At 41.5% G+C, this 26,422-nt stretch overlaps 1 protein-coding gene across 1 annotated transcript in view; it reads right to left on the reverse strand.

The window, feature by feature from the left end:
- Positions 1 to 7,491: 7,491 nt before the first annotated feature.
- Positions 7,492 to 26,422, reverse strand: part of PATJ (PATJ crumbs cell polarity complex component) — a 348,566-nt gene continuing 329,635 nt past the window's right edge. Inside the window, exons 42-44 of the mRNA XM_081223688.1 lie at positions 16,536 to 16,642; positions 13,195 to 13,318; positions 7,492 to 9,460 (exon numbers count right to left, since the gene is read on the reverse strand). Coding sequence (XP_081079814.1) covers positions 9,314 to 9,460; positions 13,195 to 13,318; positions 16,536 to 16,642 — 378 coding nt within the window. The 3' untranslated portion in view covers positions 7,492 to 9,313. The remainder of the gene's footprint in view (positions 9,461 to 13,194; positions 13,319 to 16,535; positions 16,643 to 26,422) is intronic.

Genomic DNA, 26,422 nt, shown 5'->3' on the forward strand with positions numbered 1-26,422 from the left:
TCTCAAAGAACCAGCTTTTAGTTTTATTGATCTTTGCTATTGCTTCCTTAATTTCATTTATTTCTGATCGGATATTTATGATTTCTTTCCTTCTGCTAACTTTGGGGGTATTTTTTGTTGTTGTTGTTCTTTTTTCTCTAATTGCTTTAGGTGTAGGGTTAGGTTGTTTATTTGAGATGTTTCTTGTTTCTTGAGGTAGGATTGTATTGCTATGAACTTCCCTTTTAAAACTGCTTTTGCTGCATCCCATCGGTTTTGTGTCATCGTGTTTTCATTGTCATTTGTTCTAGCTATTTTTTGATTTCCTCTTTGATTTCTTCAGTGATCTCTTGGTTATTTAGTAGTGTACTGTTTAGCCTCCTTGTGTTTGTATTTTTTACAGTTTTTTTCCTGTAATTGATATCTAGTCTCATAGTGTTGTGGTCGGAAAAGATACTTGATATGATTTCAATTTTCTTAAATTTACCAAGGCTTGATTTGTGACTCAAGATATGATCTATCCTGGAGAATGTTCCATGAGCACTTGAGAAGAAAGTGCATTCTGTTGTTTTTGGATGGAATGTCCTATAAATATTAAGTCCATCTTGTCTAACGTGTCATTTAAAGCTTGTGCTGCCTTATTTATTTTCATTTGGATTATCTGTCCATTGGTGAAAGTGGGGTGTTAAAGTTCCCTACTATTATTGTGTTACTGTCGATTTCCCCTTTTATGGCTGTTAGCATTTGCCTTATGTATTGAGGTGCTCCTATGGTGGTTACATAAATATTTACCATTGTTATATCTTCTTCTTGGATTGATCTCTTGATCATTATGTAGTGTCTTTCTTATCTCTTGTAATAGTCTTTATTTTAAAGTCTATTTTGTCTGGTATGAGAATTGCTACTCCAGCTTTCTTTTGATTTCCATTTGCATGTAATATCTTTTTCCATCCCCTCACTTTCAGTCTGTATGTGTCCCTAGGTCTGAAGTGGGTTTCTTGTAGACAGCATATATATGTCTTGTTTTTGTAACCATTCAGCCAGTCTATGTCTTTTGGTTGGAGCATTTAATCGATTTACATCTAAGGCAGTTATTGATATTTATGTTCCTGTTACCGTTTTCTTAATTGCTTTGGGTTTGTTACAGTAGGTCTTTTCCTTCTCTTGTGTTTCCAGCCTAGAAAAGTTCCTTTAGCCTTTGTTGTAAAGCTGGTTTGGTGGTGGTGAATTCTCTTAACTTTTGCTTGTCTGTAAAGATTTTAATTTCTCCATCAAATCTGATGAGATCCTTGCTGGGTAATCTTGGTTGTAGGTTGTTCCCTTTCATCACTTTAAATATGTCCTGCCACTTCCTTCTAGCTTGCAGAGTTTTTGCTGAAAGATCAGCTGTTAACCTTATGGGGATTCCCTTGTGTTATCTGTTGCTTTTCACTTGCTGCTTTTAATATTTTTTCTTTGTATTTAATTTTTGATAGTTTGATTAATATGTGTCTTGGCGTGTTTCTCCTTTGCTTTACCCTGTATGGGACTCTCTGTGCTTCCTGGTCTTGATTGACTATTTCCTTTCCCATGTTAGGGAAATTTTCAACTATAATCCCTTCAAATATTTTTTCAGACCCCTTTTTCTCTTGTTCTTTTGGCACCCCTATAATTCGAATGTTGGTGTGTTTAATGTTGCCCCAGAGGTCTCTAAGACTGCCCTCAATTCGTTTCATTCTTTTGTCTTTATTCTGCTCTGTGGTAGTTATTTCCACTATTTTATCTTCCAGGTCACTTATCTGTTTTTCTGCCTCAGCTATTCTGCTACTGATTCCTTCTAGAGAATTTTTAATTTCGTTTATTGTGTTTTTCATTGTTTGCTTGCTCTTTAGTTTTTCTAGGTCCTTGTTAAACATTTCTTGTATTTTCTCTATTCTATTTCCAAGATTTTGGATCATCTTTACTATCATTATTCTGAATTCTTTTTCTGGGAGACTGCCTATTTCCTCCTCATTTGTTTGCTCTGGTGGGTTTTTACCTTGCTCCTTCATCTGCTGCATACTTCTCTGTCTTCTCATTTTGCTTATCTTACTGTGTTTGGGATCTCCTTTTTGCAGGCTGCAGGTTTGTAGTTCCCATTGGCTTTGGTGTCTGCCCCCAGTGGGTGAGGATGGTTCAGTGGCTTGTGTAGGCTTTCTGGTGGAGGGGACTGGTGCCTGTGTTCTGATGGGTGGAGCTGGATCTTGTCTTTTTGGTGGGCAGGGCTGCATCCAGTGGTATGTTTTGGGGCATCTGTGAACTTAGTATGATCTTAGGCAACCTCTCCACTAATGGTTGAGGTTGTTTTCCTGTCTTGCTATTTGTTTGGCATGGGGTGTCCAGCACTGGAGCTTGCTGGCCATTGGGTGGAGCTGGGTCTTAGCACTGAGATGGAGATCTTTGGGAGAGCTCTCGCCAATTGATATTACATGGGGCTGGGAGGTCTCTTGTGGTCCAATGTACTGAACTTGGCTCTCCTACCTCAGAGGCTCATGGCTGACACCAGGCCAGAGCACCAAGACCCTGTCAGCCACACGGCTGCTAGTCTTGGAGAGTCTCTTAGGGAAGGGGGTGGGCTGCTGCAGCTCACTCTGGGGGCATAGACACCGGCAGCGGCCATTCCTAGGAGCTGATTCTACCATGAGGAAGGTGGTACTGGCAGGCGCCATAGTGTGGAGACTAACATTTAAATCAGTAGACTTTGAGTCAGCAGATTGTCTTCTGTAACGTGGGTGGGACTCATCCAATCAGTTGAAGGCCTGAATAGAACAAAAAGACTGGCCTCTCTGAGCAGGAGGAAATTCTCCTGCAGCCTTCAGACCTCATCTGCACCGTCAACTCGCCTGGGTTGTGAGCCTGCCAGCCCACACTGAAGATTTTGGACTTGCCAGCTTCCATAATTGCATAAGCCATTTCCTTACAATAAATCTCTTTCCACACACATCCTATTGGTTCTATTTCTCTGGAGAACCCTGACCAATAAAATGTCAGACAGGAAATTTCTGCTCCTAACCTTTACAAACAGATGAATCCCATCCCTCAGGGTGTGGGGGTCCTTGGAATCTGTTTTCAAACAGCTATCCTGAAGTTCCCAGGAAATAAAATATTCCTGGAGTGGCTGGTACCCCTCACTCTGTCACATTTCTTCTGCTCTCCCAGGAGAGGAAAGCGGGGCACGTGCCCAGTCAAGACATTAGGCAGGAGGGCAGGTGACACTGCACCTGTCATCAGCTATGGCTGCCTTGAGAAGAATGCCTAAACTGCTATGGGAATTCCTCCCAGAATGTACAGCTGTATGGGGAGTTGACAGACTGGGTCTTCTTTGTCAACATCCAAAAGATACGTCTATTTTTCTTGGTCTCCTAGCCTTTATTTTTGTCTTGCAAGTGCCTTGTGTTGTGGAGCTAAGTTAGGGAGAACTGAAATAAACTTTAAAAATTTGGGGCTAATTTAGAAGCCATGTGTGGGTGCTCTACGACAGTTTGCTAAATTGATGAATTTCCACCGAGATTTACTGACGATTCTTCTGCCTGCAAATTAGCTGAATGGACTGGGCAAGCCACTTACTCCCTCTGCCATGTTTTTCCCACCTGTGAAATGAGAGTGGCATTGTGGCAAGCAGGACAGACTCCAATTCTGAGGCTGCCACAATTTCTAAAATCTGATTCTAGAAGGAGGATCAGAAAAAATATTTGCTCCTATATAGCTTTGCCCAGCACAGGTCCTGATACTTGACAGCAGCATCTCAGGGACTCAAGACCAAAGCAGCTTCTTCCTCCTTAAAGTGACTGGAAATGGAAGCACTGCTCAGAATGGGTGCAGGTTAGAGACTCTTACACACACACACACACACACACACACACACACACAGAGAACTCTTCCAAATTTCAATTTATCTTGGTGTTATGCAGAGAGTGAAATTTTTTTTTCATCTTTACTTAAATATAGAGAATTTGAAGTTTGAGAGTCAAGCTGTCAAAAATTTTACATTTGCAGGAGGCTGACATAAAACTGGAACTATTACCTAAATTTAAAATTGTGTGTTCAAAAAAGTCTCACTATTCTGATTGACTTTAACAGGAAAACAGAAGTATAAATAAAGTATAAAACTGGGGAGAGGACAAAAAGTTTCAGTTTCTTATAAAGTTTGAAAACCAACACTAAGGAAAGGCAATGTGGCTCCATCTCCCAAGATAAGATGGTGGGAGTCCTCATCCTGAAAAACTGTGTTCCTGAAGAGGGATATCCTCCCTAGGTCACCTGGGAAGGGGTGGCTGTGGGCAGGGTTGGGAGAAGGAACCCAAGGACTGAGTCAAATGGGCTGTCAATTCCAGAAACTGGGAGAAACCAAGGGGGCTTACTGGGATAGTGCTTCTTTAAGTGCAAAATGCTTACAGAAAATTGAATCATCATATTGTGAGAAATTGATTCTTATTACCATCTCAAATCCTTTTGATTAGATCAAGAGTAAAGGACTTTTGCTTCTGTCCATGAATTAAGTGCTATGGGAATTGCCCTTAGCACCTGCTGTAGTAAACAATGGAAGAGTGGATATAATATATGAAAAAACAGTTTTCAGACACTGGACAACAGGTAGCACAGGATTTTAACGCCCAAAAGAAGGGAAACAAGGGAAGGTCTACAAGTGCGCCGGTTTACTGCCTGGAGGCAGTACCCAGGCTACAACCCAGGGAAGGGGAACCAAATAGACTCCATGAGTTGCAGAGAGAGATCAAAGTTCAGGGAGGCCATGGTGGGTGAGCTGTAAGGCAGAGTGCTGGCCAGGAGGGAGCTGCATGGAGTAAGAGCTTAGAGCCCTGCAGCTATAGAGGCCCTTAAGTCTTGGTTGGAATACAAATCTGCACATGCACGAGAGGGAACTCTTCAAGGAAAGAATCACCTGGAGTTCAGAAAGGGCTGCGGATGGTTTCCACCTGTCAGAGTGGAAAGACCTCATGATATACAGGCATTGGATAGAAATTTCAGAATGCCTTAACAGTGGGACAAAATTAGCTCTAAAGGCTGCATTAGATCTGCCCTAGGAAAACCTGAAAACAAGAGTTGAAAGGATCAAACTGATTATGAGTTAACATAACTGCATGCCAGAACAGTCCACTGCCATTTAAAGGAATGCAATGGAATCCATCACCCAACAACGTAAATTTTACAATGCTTGCATCCAATGAAAAATTATCAGACATGCGAAGAAGCCAAAAGATAAGACCCATCCATAATCAGGAAAGAAAATTCAACCAACAGAACACTCCAGGAACAGCAAAGATAGAATACTATAGTAGAAAAGGATCTTAACTACTGTAGTCTCAAAATATATTCACGTATATAAAGCAGGGGCAAAGTACAGCCTGTGGGCCAAATTTGGCTCACTGCCTGTGTGTGTAAATAAAGCTTTATTAGAACACAGCCAGCTTGTTCATTTATGTTTTGTCTACCGCTGCTTGCATGCTACAATGGCAAAGTTGAGTACTTATGACAAAGATTACAAAGGCCTGAAAAGCCTAAAATATTTATTATTTGGTTCTTCACATCAAAAGTTTGTTGACCTCTGATGTAAAGGAAAACATGGACATGAGGAGGGAAATGAAAGATATTAAAAAGACCCAAATAGGGTTTCCCTGGTGGCGCAGTGGTTGAGAGTCAGCCTGCCGATGCAGGGGACACGCGTTCGTGCCCCGGTCCAGGAAGATCCCACATGCCGCGGAGCGGCTGGGCCCGTGAGTCATGGCTGCTGGGCCTGTGCGTCCGGAGCCTGTGCTCCGCAACGGGAGAGGCCACAATAGTGAGAGGCCCGCGTACCGCAAAAAAAAAAAAAAAAGACCCAAATAAAACATCTAAAGATGGGACATACAGAATTTGAAAAGTACACTGGATGAAATTAACATGAAGGTGAATGTGACCTAGTCCCTGTTTTCAAAGAAGTGTCTCATCTGGTGGGGGCGGGGGGGTGGGGGCTGACTTCTTTGACAGTGGATGGGTGTGAAGAAGGGAAGAAAGGGTGTGTGGCTGGGTTAATAAAACAACAGTTTACAATTCCAAATTCCTGGAAAGTACCAGGTTAAAAATTGCTTGCCGAGGGTTGATGGTAATTGCAGTGCCTTGCCTGGTTCCGGAGGTGGGCAGCAGGCATATGGAGTTGGTATTACTCCCCATCCAGCTATATCCCAGTGGCATGGCTGACGATGGAAGCCTTGGTTTCAGCTTTTTGATAACACAAGCTCCAGTTACACAAGCTCACACCATTTTAATCAGTTACACACTTTGTTATCTGGCTTGGGGCAACAATTCAGAGCTAAGCCACTCTCGGAAATATTTTCTTTTGAAAGGTCATTACTGATTGAAACCACTAACCATCAGCATGTGTCTAATTTCAGACCATCTCCATAAATGGGATAAGAGGTTTATTGTTAATATTTATTTATGTGGTACTTACTACGATCCAGGCACTAGACTAAGAGTTCTACTTGGATTTTATTCATTATAGTGCTTTGAACTCTCCTCTTCCTCCTTTCTGATTGAAGAAACTAAATAACTTGGACAAGGTCACATGGCTACTACATCAAGATTCAAACTCAGGCAGTGTGATGCCAAGACTCACCTTCTGGACTGCTATACCGCCTCCTTTGAAAAGCATCTCTTCTAATGCCTGACAACACAGCAGCAATTAATATGAGACAGCTATTAATGGATCCTAGATATTAATAGCACACTAGACTTTGTGAAAAGTTGATTCTTTTTCTATTAGGGAACAAAATAGCTGATGAAAACACAAAACCAGATGCAGAAATTAAACTTTTTCATATATAATAAAACTCCATTTGCTCCTTGGTAACTACATTTATTTAGAATTTTTGGAAATATCTTTTTTTTTTTTTTTTTTTTTTGTGTGTGTGTGTTACGTGGGCCTCTCACTGTTGTGGCCTCTCCCGTTGTGGAGCACAGGCTCCGGACGCGCAGGCTCAGTGGCCATGGCTCACGGGCCCAGCCGCTCCGCGGCATGTGGGATCCTCCCAGACCGGGGCACAAACCCGTGTTCTCTGCATTGGCAGGCGGACTCTCAACCACTGCGCCACCAGGGAAGCCCTGGAAATATCTTATACATACAAACTTTCAGCAGTTTTATCTTTCCTGGTTTACTTCCCTCTCATGCTAACTCTAATAAATGGTATCATTACTATACTTAAATGGCCCAAATGATGAGGCTAAAACAATATATGTGGCTATGAGAGAACTACTCCTTTCACAAATTCCCATCTTCATATCCTCTTAGCTTGGTAAGTTCTGATGCAAAAAAAAAATGTTTTTGGGAAGGCAGTTATTTACTAGTCATGCAAGCAGAGACAGATCCAGTTATGAGAAGCAATAGGTATATCAATTTACTGCAGCAAGGAGTATTAAAGCACCACAATTCCTTTATAAAGAGACTTGCTGTAGCATGTCCTAAAAGAATAATGTGTAAAGAAACAAAACAATGATACGTTACTTCAAAATGTGTATTTAATGGCCATTCCATCAAAATCAAGCAGAATCACATTTCAAAAGTATATATATATAACATATGTATGTATTTTTTTTAAGGTGCATTTTCAAGTTTTATTTGGGCTTTATTTCTTCTTGGCTGCTTGAGGTGTTCTTGCAGATACAATTAACAGAGAATGTTCTGAGGCTGATAGGTTCTCATGCATTGAAAAATAATTTCTAACAATACTGCATATCTTGGGATACATTAGACATTTCAAAAGCCATGTGTAAATTCAGAAAACTTAATACCATTAATGAAAGATATTTTCAACATGAAATTTAGGCACTCTATACTTTGGAATAGCCATAAAATATTCCAACAAGAGTTAATGCACTTTGTGATTACATCTACTGAAAGATAGTTCTCAATTAAAATCTATACTTATTAAATAACATTTTAAATTGGAACCCATTACATTTTGATAATTATTGTGAACCATTTGCAGCACTGTGTTTTAGTTAAATAATGCCACACTACTTCTATTACCCATTCTGTTAGTCATCTTTTGTGGTGCATTTTTTCACAGAAGAACCTATAACATTCATTGATAAGCATCTCCCCCCCTTTTCCTGCTAATACCTGAATAAGAAGGCCCCTAACCAACTTTAAAGGTATTCTTTTATTTTCTGCTGTAGTTGCTTTCTTAGCATGCACACTTCAGCAAACAGGAGGCTGCCTGGAGACCAGGAAACAGTCTCCAGGGAGCCATCACTGGCTCAGTCCATTTGTTCAGTCACTTTGTGGCTAAGTGCACCGCTCCATCTACATTCCTACACTGTGTGCTGCTCGACTGACAGGTATGGAGCCAAGTGGAGGGACACTCAAATTTGTCACTCCACTTTGCACAATGCCAAGGCCACCCAGACCTTGGCTGTCTTTAGTAAAAACTTGCTGATCTCTGCAGTGTGGTTCTGGGGCTTCCACCTCCTCGTCTGAAGCCTGAGGTGTGGGAATGATGCCTGCCTACTGAAATGCTGTTAACTCCAGATGAACTTCCCAGACTTGAGCATAACTTAGCATTGTTAGAATTCAGAATATGGATGCTAATTGTTCTTGCTGAGAAGAAGGTGCATTTTCTTAGTAGTATGCACTTATGTAGCTAAGAAAACAATTAGAAAGCCATTCAGAATTTTTAGATTACAGTCTGCAAATTGACTCATCATAATCACCAATGACTAACTTATAAAGATCTACCCAGAGAAATGAATTTGAGGCTTATTTGATGATAAGTCGTACAGAAAAGAGCACAGTAATTTCCCACAGGAGAATCTGGTATTTCATTATGGGCATCACTGCTAAGTTAATTACACTGCTAATGTTTTCTGGTGTGTCTGAAAGACAATTAGCATACATAAATCATGAGTGAGATGACAAGTTGCTTAACATTTGTTTCTGTTCATCGGATTCGATCTGGTTGCTGCTCAGCCTCCATATGAGTCAGGATGGGGAGAGAAGGACATAAGGAATGAGAGGTTGTTAACTTCCATTTCAGCAAATATAATCAGAACTTACTACTAGTTGATAAACATTGATATTAAATGCAAAATAAATAAGACTCAGCTGTTAGAAATTAACCTCACCAAGAGGTGAGAGAATCTGGGAAACATTAGATTGTCAACTTGGGAAATTCACGTGAGACCTAGGCTATCTCTCCCAAGTGAGAGGTTGAGATGGTAAGAATAAAGGTGGGTTTTAGTTGAGGCTGCTTTTCATCCTCAGAACTTTGTCTTCCTATGGATATTCTACAACCACATCTATCTTGTGATCAGGACCCAAGGCTCAGGACAGCACAGTTAAGACTACAGTTCCTCTCTGGCGTTTTAGAATGGCCACAGCTTCCTCATGTGTAACACCTTCCAGAGTCTCACCATTAACAGCTAAAATCTGATCACCTCGCTTCAATCGGCCGTCATCTGCAGCTGCTCCCTGCAAACAAGAAACATTCCAGTTTAATCTAGGAGGATGCAATTAATATTCAAATAATATTAATATTATGGTGTGCATATTAAAAGAAAAACTTTTAAAACCACCAATTAAAGTTATTTCTAGGTAATATTTTTAAATTAAGAAAACTAAGAAAAATGTAGGATATGTTATTTGAATAATGGTTGAATAGTAATCATAATTATGCATTGTTTACATAACATACTAGTAGGAATGTCCTGAATGTCCTGACGTTCACATTTCTTTTAATACCAGTAGGACCTTATTTCAATATTCAGTACTGAATGGAATTTGAATGTCATATTATGTCACATTCATGAATATGTAGCATACAAAGGCAGAACTGAATCTGGTATTAGTTTTATCTAAATGGGTGAATTTTAGGGTATGTGAACATATCTCAATAAAGCTGTTCTCTCTCTCTCTATATATATATATATAAATACACAGAAGTGGAGCATTTCTAAAATTTTGCAATATCATATTCAATAGCTTCAACTTTACCTTGGATCCATCTAAATAGGTTTCTAAATGACTACTTTCATTACATATTCAGTCATGCATGGCTCTTCAGAACGGCACAAAGCAAGTGAAACTTGGGCTTTTCTTCATTCTAAAGCTGAGTATCAAAGACGCCATATTACTAGAAATACTTTGGACGAGTAAGGAAATAAAAGACCTAGAAAATGATTCACAGGAAGCTTTCTCCATCTGTCGGGGTAATTGTGAGAACTCCTTGAAAAGTTAGTGCCAAAAGAGTCCTCTAAATGATGTTGAACTACTGGGGAAATTAACCAAGGCCCGTGGGCACCTGGTTGCTGATGGCCTCCTTCAGAAGCCAAGCTCAGAGGCACTAACACTCCAGAGACCTGTGTCCTACAGCATGGAGGTCCTGAGGCGGTGGGTGAATTATCTAGAATTTCAAAGCCCTGAAAAGGGTGGAATTCCTGTAAAAAGATGTAATAAAGAATATTCAAAACCAGGACTATATTGGGGGAAAAATACCAAGATTAAATAATTTGCAGCTTTATTCAAATTTTTTTTCTTTTAAGAAAGTGTGTTAACTGCACTGAAGACAGGATTAAACAAGTCATGCTAACGGATAAATCTAACTTGATTTTAATAAATTTCACATGCTGAGATTTAAGGGTTTCAGTTAACCTCAGATACCTGTGTAATTAGTTCTTTAAAAAGCACACTAAGCTCTTCAAGTTTTCATTTTCAATAATGCAAAAAAGGTCGATTTTTCAACTTTCTAGGATGTATACACTATTTCAGGTATTGCTGTGCTTACTTGATAATTACACTGACCTGAATCTCCTCTCCTACTTTATTAATGTGGCATCTGTAGACTAAACAAGGGAAGGAAGAAATAAATGGCTCACAGACAGACCTCCATCTAGCTTGGAAACGTGGCCTTACCCACTTGCTGTGTCCTAGTTTGGTCACTTCGCCTTCCCTATGCTGTAAAATAGGCTCTATTATCTATCTTTCGCCTGTTCTAAGGATTAAGTGTACGGCACACTGTATTTACTCAATCATGGTGGTAGTATAATAAAATGAAACGAATGATGATCAAACTCATGTTTTCAGATTTCACAGGCTCCAAAATACTGCTCCCTCAATTTTCAGGGTTGTTGAAGTCTTTAGGCCAATCTCTTGTTGGCTTATGGTAAAGTTCGTCTGCTGAAGGGACTAAGATCTAAAGTTGGCTTTGATTTTGAAGTTTCCAACCAAACACCTGAAAGAAAATGGAAGGCCCTGACAGCCAGTTAATCAGACTGATTATGCCTCGCAAATCCTACACACCCTAAGTGTCTGTGATGCTTCCTACTTCTGGAGGGGAAGAAAAGACCTGGATGGGCCAAATTAATTTCTTAGTTGAGCAAGAGAACTGTTAAAAGATGCTTAGGACACCAAAAAGGTTACGTAATAATCCACACCTTGTGTCCAGCCTGTGGACATCTGAGATCCAGAAACCTGAATCAGAGATAAACATTTTAAAGAATGTATGTTCAGTGTTTAAAAAAAAAAAAAAAGAAAAGAAAACATATAGCTGTAGTTCTTAGATCAAAACTCCTATGGGGGGAATCTTTAGCTTAGTGAGGGCTCACTTTGTAGCCATTCCACTGTCATTATCTCCATAGCCGGTTCTTTTAAATGTAAAGTACAACAATCCTCCCAAAGAATCATTATCACAGCTACTTATGGTGTTATCCTAGGAAAAGGAGGGTCTGTAGGTGGTTTATCCACCTTGGGAATTATCAGACTGGGGCAGCACTGTCATCCAGAATGTTTCTGATCTGCCTTTCCTTTCCCTGTTCATCCATCATCAGGTCAACTGATGTGTGTATGGGAATAACATGCCCCCTTGACAGGCATCCTAGCAAGATGGAAACAGGTGTGTAAATCTGTAGCTGCCTAATGTGTTCCAAAAACAAACGCCAAACTTGAGGCTTGACTTGAGGCTTATGTCAGGTCAAGGTTACACCCAATTAACAGGTGATAAGATCTGCATAGGTAAAAGCAAATGTGTATATAGTGTATAGTACAGCCTTCTGGAAAGAGAAAGAATCTGCCTTATTTCTTCTGTGGAAGGCCTTTATTTCTTTAGGAAAATAAAGCACTAGTAGGCAATTGGATCAATTAATAAACAAATGATTGTGATAAAAGCAACGAAGAATAAAGTTGTAGTATCAAAACTAAATACTTCCGGAGATCTTAAAAGTTTATAACAAATTTAAATTCCAACTTTAATAATGAAATTAAAAACTTATCTAAGAGCCATCTAGTGGCAGCAGTAGAAACCTACACTAGGACCCGTGTATTAAGTAGGATGAATTGGACTACTTAATTCTTGAAAGATACTGTTATCCACTCTTTGTTTTTCTTTTTATAAATTTATTTAATTTTTGGCTGCGTTGGGTCTTCGTTGCTGTGCGTGGGCTTTTCTCTAGTTGCGGGGAGCAGGGGCTACTCTTCGTTGTGGTGCACGGGCTTCTCATTGCGGTGGCTTCTCTTGTTGTGGAGCATAAGCTCTAGGCGCACAGGCTTCAGTGGTTGTGGCAGGCGGGCTTAGTTGCTCTGCAGCATGTGGGATCTTCCTATACCAGGGCTCGAATCCATATCCCCTGCATTGGCAGGCGGATTCTTAACCACTGCGCTGCCAGGGAAGTCCCCCGTTATCCAGTCTTAGTCTAACTCACTGGGTTAATCCTGCAAGTACTTGGAAGACTATTGGAAGAGAGAAACCACCTTCAGCTAAAGCATCCTGAGGTTTTAGTGATGGGCAGCCATTAATGCTGCACTGATCCCAGGCTTGTACAAAACTTTATGCCATGGCCCTCTGCAATGTCTTAAAGTAGAAAGCCAAATCTTTGTTCTCGCAAGAACAATACTTCCAAGGCCAAAGAGCTCTTGCAAAGAGCATGCCATATTCCTTACACTGGTTGTTGAAAGAAGACACTCTTTAAAATCTGTTAGCATCTACTTTTGTAAAAGGGTCTAAAGAATATTACACTTCCTGTGACTCCACTTTTATAAAAGAACACTTCTTGCACTAGTGTGGTGTGGGAATTTCCTGTAAGATGAAAATGAAACAAGCATACATGCACACATTCAGCTATCACCCAAAGTAAAGCAAAGCAAAACGCAAAAAAAATCTCACCTAAGTTTTATTTAAAAAAAAAAAAGTACAGTAAAAAGGAAAAAAATACCTTTGCAAATATAGTCTTGACATAAATTGGCAGGTCTCCATGGGGACTTCCATAACCCCCTACAATACTAAACCCCAATCCTTCAGAGCCTTTCTCCAAAGTAATAATCTTAGGTGGAGGTGTTCTGAAAACACAATGCACGCTGTTTAATTCAAGAATAGATATTGAGAGGGAATTTCATTTTAATGGAAGAACACAGATTTGAGAGAGACTTTCATACTGCGAAATGATGATGGTCAGTTTATCAAATCAAACTGTCAGAAAGCAATCTAGAAACTTATTTTTGAATTTCCTATATCACGCCAATATTTTTGATGTTTTAGAGGTTTCTCTTTCATAAAACCCACTGTTTTTTAACTGAAAATAAAGTCATGATGCTGAAGTTGTCAAAGCACTCTTTTTTTTTGCTTAGTTTTTAACTTTTTAACTTACTGTCTAAAGCTGAACGGAACTGTCTTTACATCTTTGAAGAACATGCATGGAGATGGAGAGGCGGGCTATCACCTGAGCTTGGTGTACACCGCAGTCCACAGGTGGACCTCTGAACAGAACAGGTGACGGCAGCCCTAGAGCTCAGTAATGGCTGCTGTTATTCTGCCTGAATATCCTCGCTGCACCTGATCCCCACTTCCACTGAGTGTGGGAACTCATTCTTCAAAACCCACCTCCAATCTCCAATGCGATGCTTTCCTGACTCCCTTGGAAGCATTCACCCCTACCTTCTCTGTGTTCCCTTTGTTCTTGGTCGAAATTTCCATACAGCACTTGTCATACTGTATCGTGATCTCTTAACCATCTTCCTCCTCTACCAGATTATCAACTACTTAAGCCTCCGCCCTCTGGCCACTCCCAGCACCAAGCGCTGTGCGCTGTGCCTATCACACCCTCAGAATCACGACTATGTAAATGAGAACTGAAATCCAGGAGAGAAGAGAGAAACCAAGGTGAAGCAAAATGGATAAAGACAATTTGTTTCAAATGTATAATTTAGATTTTCAAAGCTTTGTCCAGTGTGGAAGTCATCTCTCTCAGAAACAACATGGGTAAAAATTAAATTACACGTGTGGGCTCAAGGAGTTAAAGCTAAGCTTAACTAACGCCAATTTCTTATTGCCATACGTGGGTGTCCAAAGGGTAAAAACCTAAAGGAACTCTGGTACCTGGGCCCTGTCGTCTTATCTGCAGGAGGTTTGTATGCGTATCCTGGCAGGGCCACTTGTTTTGCGGCAGCACTCACGTCGAGAGGCAAAGCCACCTGATATAAATGCAGCCATTCGTGTACTCAGAGAAATTTGCAAAACTGGGATATGAGCAACCGTTGAATACGCTGTTCTGTCTGACTAGAATATTCTTCCCTCTCCTCCTCCTCGATTTTGCCTGGCTTATTTTAAGCTTGATCTTCAGCTGCTTCCCACTGATACCAGTTGTTTGCTAGGCACTTGCTGGTTGTTTACAGCAGGCATCCATAGTAATTGCTGAACGTCTATACCGTATATATTATTACCTGTTTTAAATGCCACTCCTGTTTTTTCCAATTATTTAAAAACTCAGGTTAAGCATTAGTGCCTCCAAGTACCCTCCCTAGCTGAGTTATGCCTCTCTTCCATAGCTTCACAGGACTCTGTGCTTACTTCTCTCTCTCACTGAACTAAGCTCTCCAACACTTACTAACTCTTTTATAACCATGGATTTATGGGTCTGTTTTTTCAATCCTCTGGCAGTTCTATGAGGACTGGGGCAATGCCTTCACCTACGTTTCTAAGTTTGAGTCCTCAGGACCCAGCACTTGTAGTGTCTAGCCTTAGGAAGGCACTCAATAAATATCTGCTGAAATAATGAAGTATTATCCCCTGTGGCTGAATGGTAATGATGTCATGAATAAGGCTCTACGTTTCATCACTTTGTGGCCTTATAAGCACTCTCAGTAATAGGCCACTGGCTAGACATGAACTTGATTCATGTCTTCTCTTTCAAACACAGCCAGCCCCTATTTCCAAGGATATTGAAATGGGAACCTAGATGTCCAAAGCCATTGTTTTAGAGCTAGCCCCTGGGGGCCACCAAATCATTAGAGACCTTCATAATTGTACCTATTCACAATTAGAGCCTGTTTTCTCTGGGAGAGGGAGGAATGCAGCTTCATTCCTCCACTGGCAGCATTAGATGGAGTTTACCTCCATTTATCTGACACTTTCAGTTAGTTTTAATTTACTTTCACTTAAAAAAAAATCTCCAAATGTTAACAGTGGTCAGATTATAAGTGATTTTTAAATTCTTTTATGCTAGTAGTTCCCAACCTGCCAGGAACTGTGGAATCATAGCAAAGGACCCAAGATCACAGGGCATCTTGGTAGTTCCATGGACATGTTAAATGATGCTAAGTGTATACTATTCTTCATATAAGGGTCCTGATTTCTTTTTTTTTTTTTAATAAATGGCCACTCTAGCCTGAAAATGTTATACTTTCATGTATTTGTCACACTTTAATAGCAAGTGTTCATTACTTTCATAATGAGAAAAAAGTAAAATGAGCCTAGTTTAATATTCTTTCCTCCAGAAAAACAAACTCAAAGCTGTCATTTAAGTTAATGAACAATCAGGAAAAAGTTGGGAATGGCTGTGACCGTCAGATCGTTCCAATAAGGGGTTTGGATCAGCCAACAAACATTTATTGAGCACCAGCTAGTGACCAGGCACTGGTAGAGTTGAGACCAGGCACTGGTAGAGATGCTTTGGGCAGCATTTCTCAAAGTGTGGGTCCTCGGCTTATCTGCAGCAACACTGTCCTGGAGAACCCATCCTAGACCACCTACTCAGAATCTCTGAGAATGGGCCAGAGGAATTAGCATATTTAAATATGCTGTTTGGGTTATTCTTATGGACATTCTAGTTTGAGAAACACTGCTTTAATGAGCAACTTTAACTGCAGTGACAGGCTTTAGTAAAAAATGTCAGCAAGTATGACAAGAAGATTTAACCTCAGAACAAGATTTTAGCTTAGAAAACTGAGGAAACCTGGCTCCTTGCGTAATGAAGAAGGGTGCATCTGGGCTATAAATCTGAGGATTCTGAGGGGAGAGGGCACAGGCACCAGTTCCAGTGGCCAGGTGCAGTGTGTGCAGGCCCTGTGGTAACAGTCTGTGAAGAGCTCACGTGGTGGAGCAAAGCCTTGTGAGAAATAGGGCAACCCTGTTGCTTTCTTGGAGATTCCCTAGGAGTTAGAAAAGGTAATGTGTATTTTCCCATTCCTCTCCTTTAGGGAGCACACTCTACAATCTGGAAAAGGTCTCACTGAGCTTTGCCCATACACATAAGAGGCACTCTGCATCTAGAATACTCACTCTGTGTCCTCCAGATAGTGCTCGGCAGCGGGTGAACCAAGGGGGTAGCCCGTAGACATGTTCTCAAGCTGAGTTGCTATGGCACTTATATTGGTATCTGCCACAACCTGGGTGGGGTGGGGGGGCAGTCAGAACAAGACAATCCATTATAAGTCAGGGAAGAATTAGAGAAACCATACTCTATCCAATGGTCAGTTCTCAGTCTTATTTAATCTATCTACAGAATTTGACACAATGGATTATTCTTTCTCAAACTATTTTCTTCATTTGGCTTCTATGACACTACACTTTACTAGTTTCCTTTCCACTTTCTGGCCATTTTTTTCATAGCTCCCAAAACTCTATCAGAGGGCCACAGGGCTCACTCCTGGAGCTTCTTATCTTTCCATCTCTACATCCCCTTAGTTATCTCACCTCATACCACTTTATGAATTTAAATATCATCTATGTAAATGATAATTCCTGAATCTGTCTCTCCAGCACCACCTCTTACTTAACTCCAGACCTACACACCCAATCACCAATTTGACATCCCTAATGGGATGCCCAGCAGGTATCTCAAATCTAACCTGTCCAGCACTGAGCCACTCCCCCACCCCTTCTCCGCTCCCTGGCCTTCCTCATCTCAGGTAATGCAACTTCATTCTTCCAGTCTCAGCAAACACCTTGGTGTCATCCTTGACGTCTCTTCCTTTCACAACCCACTTTCAATCCCCATAAAATTCAACTGGTCTTTCTATAAAATCATCTCTTTTTCTCTCTCTCTCTTTTTTTTTCTATTCTTTGGCAGGGCCACGTGGCATGTAGGATCTTAGTTCCCCGACCAGGGATCAAAACCATGCCCCCTGCAGTGGGAGTGAGCTGTCTTAACCACTGGACCTCCAGGGAAGTCTCTATAAAATCATCTCTTGCTTGGAGTTTTACAAAAGCCTCCTTACTCATCTCCCTGCTTCAGCCCCTCCCCCACTCAGTCTATAGCAGCTAGAATGTTCCTGTTAAAATACAGAAGATTATTTCAGTCCTCTGCTTAAAACTGTCCAAGGGAAATCTGGAGCCCCCTGGATCACATGTTGAAGTTCTTAGATGGTCTGTAAGGTCATCTGTAGGTGATCTGCCCAGTTATGTCTCCACTTTCGTCTCCAAACATTCTCCCCTGTGTTCACCCTGCTCCAGCCATGCTGGCCCCTGGCTGTTCCTCTAACATGCCAGAGACATCTCCACCTTGGCGCTTTGCGAGTGCTGTGCATTCTGCCTGGAATGCTCTGCCCCCAGCTCCTTCACTTCCCTCAGGTCTTTACTCTGAAGTCACCCTCCTTGGCCACCCTAACTAAAAGTCCCATACCAACACCCCAGCCCAACATTTTATATTGTTTAAAAAGAAACAACAGGCCCCTAGCACAAAAACAGATGCATAGATCAATGGAACAGAATAGAGAAACCAGAAATAAACCCACACACTTATGGTCAATTAATCTATGACAAAGGAGGCAAAAATATGCAGTGGGGAAGAGGCAGTGTCTTCAATAAGTGATGCTGTGAAAACTGGACAAGAACATGTAAAAGAATGAAATTAGAACATTTTTTTCACACCACATACAAAAATAAACTCAGAATGAATTAAAGACCTAAATGCAAGACTGGAAACCATAAAACTCCTAGAGGAAAACATAAGCCGTACACTCATTGACATAAGTCTTAGCAATATTTTTTTGAATCTGTCTCCTCAGGTGAGGGAAACAAAAAGCAAAAATAAACAAATAGGAAGCAATTAAAAAGTTTTTGCACAGTGAAGGAAACCATCAACAAAATGAAAAAACAACCTACTGAATGAGATATCACCTCACACCTGTCAGACTGGCTATTGTTAAAAAGACCACAAATAATAAATTGGTAAGGATGTGGAGAAAAGGGAACCCTAGTACACTGCTGGTTGGAATGTAAATTGGTGCAGCCGTAATGGAAAACAGTACAGAACAACACAAGTGTCCATCAACAGATGAATGGATAAAGAAGGTGTGGTGTCTATATACAGTGGAATATTACTCAGCCATAAAAAGAAATTTGCCATTTGCAACAACATGGAAGGAACTGGAGGGAATTATGCTGAGTGGAGTAAGTCAGACAGAGAAAAACAAATACTGTATGTTTTCACTTATATGTGGAATCTAAAAAGTAAAGTAAATGAATGGATATAACAAAACAGAAACAGACTCATAGATACAGAGAACAAACTAGTGGTTATCAGTGGGGAGAGGGAAGTGGGAAGGGGCAAGATAGGGGAAGGGGATTAAGAAGCACACTCTACTGGGTACAAAATAAATAAGATACAAGGATGTAATGTACAGCACAGAGAATATGGCTAATATTATATAATAACTTTAAATGGAGTATAATCCATAAAAATACTGAAGTACTATGTTGTACACCTGAAACTAATATAACATTGTAAATCAACTATACTTTAATTAAAAAATTAATTAAGAAAAAAAAGAAAAGAAACAGGCCCAAAATAGTCATGTATGCTAAGCTCTACTAGGACTTAACACCTAACCTAACTGCAGTTTCAGCCCCTCCTTGGAGTGGAATTTTAAACCAATCAGTCTGGAATTTCCTCATCAGCACCAGTGAGGGGATCTGCTTGATAAGACCCCCTGCCTTCCCAGGAAGGGAAGGTGACCTTGCCTGAAATAATCCACTTTTTAACTTCCTTGTCCCACCCTCTGTCTCCCTATAAAAGCCTTCTATTTTGTATAGATCCTTGGAGTTCCATTCTACTTGTTAAATGGGATGCTGCCCAATTCATGAATCATTGGATAAAGCCAAATAGATCTTCAAACTCATTCAGTTGCATTTTGTTTAACAACATCTTCCTTCCCCGCTTTATGTTTCCTTCTTACTACCATTACTATCTAATTAATTATATATCTTGCCTTATTTTTGTCTTACCACTTCATATTAGAATGTGAGGGCATGACGTTTGTCTGTTTTATTCACTACTGTATGCCCCTTATGTAGAACATGACTAGCATATAGTAGGTGTTCAATTAATATTTGGTGAATGAAAGAAAGAATATCTCTTACTTCCTATGATTTGCCTTTTAGATGGTCCCAAACAAAAGTATAGAACAACCAACATTTAAACATTCACTTATATTTCTATTCTACAAAAACATTCCAAAGAATTAAGAAGAAATATGGTATAGCTCTGACAGAATGAAGATCTGAAGTTCAGTTTTTGCCACTTAAATGATACTGTGGCTTGAGTTTCAGTTTCTTCATCTGTTAAAGAGGAATCATAAATAGCCTGCCTTGTCTGCTTATCCTGGAGTTGTCTTCTACCTCAATTAGTTATCAGAGATTCTTTCTCAAGAACTCCTGGTCTACCCCTGCTTCTGATTAACAGTTCTTCCAGATAAGAGCACTCAAGTACAGAGTGAAGGGACTTAGCTTGACAACAATGCAAGACCTTGATTTGATTGCAGTTTCAGAATAAGCCAACAGAGGGCATGACTACCTAAACAGTTAAGCTTAGTTGCGTCTATTAATAGAGTATTTAGACAAGGAAAGCCACAGGCTGGCCCTGGCCCTAGCCCTGGCTGGATCAGAACACATTTTGGGTGAAGCATCCTATTCTGGGGGAAAACATTTCTATCCATAAGTTTTAGGATCTTCTGGAAATACTATAATATAAAGAATGAACAAATTGGGGGAATATTTAGGATAAACAAAAAAGAAAATGATAGACTCTCCTCTGCACTTACCACCAGTTTCTGGTTTTTTTTCTTCTTCTCTTCCCCAGCAAATGTAGTGGAGGAGTTGTCTTTGCATGTGACCTATGTAATCCTACCTACTCTCAGCCTACATCATTTTCAAAACCCCACTCCATTCCAGTTTCCATCCCTGTTGCCAGACCCAGACTTCCATGACCCACTCTCCGGCTTTCCTCCTGCTGCTTCCATCTCTGCTATTCTACTCACCCCTTGTGGCTCAGTCCTGGTCCACTTCCCACTTGCACACTCAGGGTCTAGGTCACAGCATACACATTCCCACAGCTTTAAATCCCAACAACGTGCTAACAATTCCCAGCTTAGTCTGTTATATCCAATTGCCAACTCAACATCTGCATTTTAATATCTCAAAGCCTAATTAACACAACCAAATCCAAATTCTAGATCCAACAACCAAATCCCTTCTATTCATTTTCCCCTCTAGGTTTCCTCTTCTTAATAGATGGCACCTCCAGCTGCCTAATTAGAAACCCACTAGGTATAATATAGAAAATACCCGATTGTTGGCTGGTGACTGTCCAGCTGGAGAGGTACTAGAATGCTAACCTAAGTGATGCTTATTCTGAATAATCTACCACCAAATCCTCTGGACTCTACCTCCAATATACTTCTCAAGTTTGTTTCCTTTTCATCTCTCTGGTGACCATCCTAATTCAATCAGTCATCATCAGCTGCCTTCTACCTGGAATCTCCACTCACCCTCTTCTAATCTCTCTTCCACACAACAGCCAGTTATCTTTTTAAATATAAAATGGATAATGGCCCTCCCCTGCTTAAAACCTTTCAGTGGTCTTTCTTTGTACCTGGAATAAAATTTAAGACTCCCTAACTATACACACAAATGTCCTTCCGAGCCTACCCCTCTAATCCCATCTATATCTTCCACTCCACCCCACATTCCACAGTTCTTTCTGCATGGAGTCCCGCCCCCTCCCCTCCACCAAACCAGTTGGCCTGGCACCAGCTTAAAGGTCACTTCCATTATACAAGCCTTCTTTGACTACCTATGTTTAAATTAATTTCCCCCGTTTTCCTTTCCATAGCGCTCTAAGTATTCCTTACAAATCATCATGATACGTATTTGTGTGACTGTTAGCTGTCTTTCCCACCCAATCACAGGATTCATGAGGATAAGGACAGCTTCTCAATGTGAAGGTGCCTGGCACACAACTGCTTAATAAGCATTTGTGGAATGAATAAATGAATGAACCTAAAACCTTCCTAAGGAATAGGGCGTACAGGGTTCAATATTCTGAATTTCCATGGAACAGAGTGAGATTGATAGAGATTACAAGGAGATTGGTTCTGGGTTTTTTTAAGAAGAAAAAATCTAATAACTAAGGCAGTTACAGAATGGAATGGCTCAACTTGTTAGGACATGAGCCCCCCACAAAGCAAGGATTCAGAGACTCAAAACTCTACTGATTTGGGATATAGTGAGGGGGGGATTCCTATACTTGGTGGGAATCTGGACATGTACTCTCAGCTGTCCATGAACCAGACCATCTGTTATGGGGCTGAGGAAGAAAGTCAGTAAAATATTACTTTTTCTAAGATACCTTCAAAAGCCAAGACTTGATGGCAACCTGCTCCTTTCTTTACTGGCTCATTTATTCAACATATAACAGCACTATGATACTGAATGTAAACTGGACACTTCCTCTGTGCTAAGCACTCTTCTGAGTCCCTACAGACGTAGGTACCATAATTATTCCCATATTACAGACAAAGGAACCTGGAGCAGAGAGGTTAAGTAACTTTCTCCAGGTCAGCTAAGGAGTGAAGGCTGGATTCAAACCCATGCCATTTTACTCTAGAATCCTGTGCTCTTTTTCTTTCTTCTTTTTTTGGAACCCTGTGCTCTTAATTGAATTCAGTGTGAGGCAAATCGCCTAGTGAGAGGGTACAGACCTGGTCTTGGACCCTCACACCTAGAAATCTGCTTCACCCTGCATATAATGAAGTACAGTCTAGACATGGAGCTGGGAAGAAAGAGGGGCAGAGAGTCAAACAAGCAGCTGCAAGTAGAGCTGATCTTCATGGCTGTGCTTGGCAACAGGCTGGAAAAACGCACCCCTCCCCCCAGTACTACAAGGAGAGGGGTTGGGAGGTAGGAGATATACACCCGATCGATGTTCTAGGAAGAAAGCTTTTGAACTTTAATAAGCTTTCAGGAGTCCATATAAACTGTAAAACCAAAGCTATAGTTCTATTTGGGTAAAAATTAAATTTCTTTATTTAGCTAGAAAATGTAAAAACACTAATATAGCACTACCTTACAGAAAAACTCATATCCCTCTAAAATCTGAAGGCCTCTTGCTCACCCCCAACCCTGAAATAAGATGGGCCTCTCAATAACGGACAATATTAAAACCTAGGATCCCTGAGCTCCTGCTTATTTTGTAGGAGTGGAATGCAAAGGGCTGGATGGGAAATGTGAAGCACTTTCACTGATAGTTTGGTCTTTTGCAGGGAAGCAAGGAGACAAACCCATCACCCCCAGGATAACTCTACAGCCCCAAGGCATTTGCATCAACCTTCTTGGTCTCAGAGTTGATTGGCCTTCTTAGGTATGACTTGTGAAAGGGGATAATCTGATCTTGGAAGGGCATGTTCAGTTGGATACAAGTTTGAGGAGACAGATCTAGGAGTCTTGGCTCAGCCCTGCTCTTTGTCCAGCAATACCGGGGACTAGGCTTGGAGGTGAGGCTGGGAGAGGTCTATTTCTGTGTTTGAGGAAGGGGGAAGGCAAAAAGGCTAATGGGAAGTTTGGTCATTTTTTTTTTAAGTAAATTTTGAACTACTGGGTGCAAACTTCTGTGGTAGGTTCTGAGGACATGGGTGGGAGCAGAGGAAACCCAGGGAAAGCAAATGTGTTCCCCACTCTCCCACAAGCAGGCTTGCCATTGCTGTCACCTAACAGGGGAGGCAGATACGGACGCCATTCTAAACGGAGAGGGGAGGGGACAGACAGGGATTCCTGGGGAAGGCAGACAGCCTTCGAAGTCCTGAGGTGATGGTACTAAGGTCTGTGCAACTTGAAAGAGCCATGGTGTCTGGAGTCCTTCCACCCGGCTAGGACCACCAGCTCCATCTCATGAGATCCACAGCCTATGGTCTGGCTTTATTACATTACTCAGATCAGCAGCCCTTCCTCTCATGCCTCATACCCAGGGCCTGGAGGCAGCAGATGTTGCACCTTGCCTCCCAATCACCCTTCAAAATCATTAACCTGGTTCAAAAGCTGTGTAAGTCTATATTCCTCCTCATTGTCGCACACAGTACTGCGACGGAAATCCCGAGAGGTTCTTTTTTTTTTTTTTTTTTTTTTTTTTTTTTGCGGTACGCGGGCCTCTCACTGTTGGGGCCTCTCCCGTTGCGGAGCACAGGCTCCGGACGCGCAGGCTCAGCGGCCATGGCTCACGGGCCCAGCCGGTCCGCGGCATGTGGGATCCTCCCGGACCGGGGCACGAACCCGTGTCCCCTGCATTGGCAGGCGGACTCTCAACCACTGCGCCACCAGGGAAGCCCAGGGAAGCCCAGGGAAGCCCAGGGAAGCCCCGGAGAGGTTCTTTAAGGTGGAGAACTAGATATGGAACTGCTGGGTGATGGGGACGCATGCAGTAAATTAACAGAGCTTCCTGAGCTGCCACGTGATTCATCAGTTTAGACTCACCAGGCGCTTAATGAAAGAACTTTGTTTTCTCCTATCTCCCCAACCTTGTTATGATCAAACATTTAATAAGTGCCCACCTGAGCAGATGGAGGCTGCTGACCCAAAGAAAGAGGAGGAGGAGATCTCTGCCCCTGAGGAGGAGGAGACTTGTGAAATGAAAGAAGGGAAGGAGTAAAGTACTCCACTCCAGGGCGAGACTTGTGAAAACAAGGATGGGAAAGAAGCCTTATTCTTTAAGCCTAAGGAACAAGAGACCTTTGAATCCCTGGAAGAAGACGTACCAATAAGCGTGTTTTCCCCTCCAAGTGAATTTCCCCTCCTCCTGTGTTTCCCCCTCCAACTGCACCTACCCCTCACTCTGTTTCCCCCTCCAACTGCACCTACCCCTCACTCTGTTTCCCCCTCCAAATGAATTTCCCCCTCCCAGAGTGTTTCCCCTTCAATATTTAATTCCTTAAATTTTGTCTTCTCCTTGGAAAGGTATCTGTTCTGATATGCTCTCTCGTGCCTTGGCTCCTTGTGGCATTTAATAATTTACGTTAAAAGCAAAACTAAATTCAATCAGACTTGTATGTTCTATAATAGAACCATGTGTATTTGGTAAATTTTCTAATTGAGTAATAAAGCACAGGTCTTTATTGCACGGACCCTAGGATGAGTACCTTTCCTTAAAATAGGTTTGGGGAATTATGTTTTGAAGAATTGAGAAGTCAAAATATTTTCCAGGTAAGTAGGACATTACAGTGCATAAAAGTTTGAGCTCGGGACTGCCCTGGCCGTCCAGTGGTTAAGACTCTGCGCTACCAATGCAGGGGGCATGGGTTCGATCCCTGGTCAGGGAGCTAAGATCCTGCATGCCGCACCTCGTGGCCAAAAATAAATTAAAAAAAAAAAGTTCTTTGGGGCTTCCCTGGTGGCACAGTGGTTGGGAGTCCGCCTGCCGATGCAGGGGACACGGGTTCGTGCCCCGGGCCGGGAAGATCCCACATGCCGCGGAGTGGCTGGGCCCGTGAGCCATGGCCGCTGAGCCTGTGCGTCTGGAGACTGTGCTCCGCAACGGGAGAGGCCGCAGCAGTGAGAGGCCCGCGTACCAGAAAAAAAAAAAAAAAAAAAAAAAAAAAGCTTGAGCTCCTTGCTTAGAACTTTCCTGACTTGCTGGTCTTGCATAGGAATGAGATTAGCCTTTAGATTTGTTAGGACCCAAATCTTGTAGTACAAAATACAAACTCAGCACTCACACCCAGGCTGCATCCTAAATCCATAGTGCAGATATGCTGGAAACAGACAGGAAGACTGTCATGTTAAGGTGACCCCTGAGAAAGTTAGCATCTTAAGATGAGGGCACATTACAGAACAATCAAAAAAAGCTTGCTTTGTCCCCATGCCTGGCATTTGGTGTAACTTAATGAACTAGAAAGCATATCTTATTAAAGTTTTTATTTAGAATCTAGGGACACTGATTCTAGTGACATCAGAATATATTGATTTAATTATCTGTTTTCAAAATATAATGGTCTGGGGCTTCCCTGGTGGCGCGGTGGTTGAGAGTCCGCCTGCCAATGCAGGGGACACGGGTTCGTGCCCCGGTCCGGGAAGATCCCACATGCCGCGGAGCGGCTAGGCCTGTGAGCCATGGCCACTGAGCCTGCACATCCGGGGCCTGTGCTCCGCAACGGGAGAGGCCACAGCAGTGAGAGGCCCGCATACCACAAAAAAAAAAAAAAAAAAAAATATAATGGTCTGAAGTGTCAAATGTTTTAAGTTTGGAGTGAAGTAAGAAGGAGCAAAGTGACCTAGTCACATCACCATCTAGTGGCACACACCTTAAATGCCACCTGGAAAACCACCACACTACTAGGATTTTAAAAGGAATTTTAGCATCCTCTGACTTCAAGACTATGTTATTATAATGAGAGTAATAAAGTATCACTTATTTAATGCTTAACATTTTCAATCCACTATTTTTATTAAATGTTACACCGCATTTAACCCTCATGGCAACCTTGAAAGAAAGAAGCCGTGATCCAGTTTCCTACAGGAAACTTAAGAGTTAAAAGGATTCAAGATGCACAACTTTCTGACACTAAAGCCTTCATGTCCTACAGAACTTACCCCAGGTCTTCACTTCAACTTTCAAATCTTTAGCTCTTGATCCTTTTCCCGAAGCTTATCACCCTCCTTCTGGCATCACTTGGCTTTCTACCCATCATGATCCCTCACAGATCATCTGGTCTTATCCCTGGCTACATAATAAATCACCTAGAAAGCTTTAAAATATCCCAGTGTTCAGGCCACATCCCAGACCAATTAATTCCATGGGGTGAGACCCAGGAACTGATACTAGAGTCAGTGATTTTACTGGGCAACCAAGGTTAAGAACTACTCACATGTACCTTTATAGAGAGGGGATACAGGTGGGGTGA

Source organism: Mesoplodon bidens (assembly GCF_964165515.1).
Source record: "Mesoplodon bidens genome assembly, chromosome: 2".
In the NCBI taxonomy this organism is placed as follows: domain Eukaryota; kingdom Metazoa; phylum Chordata; class Mammalia; order Artiodactyla; family Ziphiidae; genus Mesoplodon; species Mesoplodon bidens.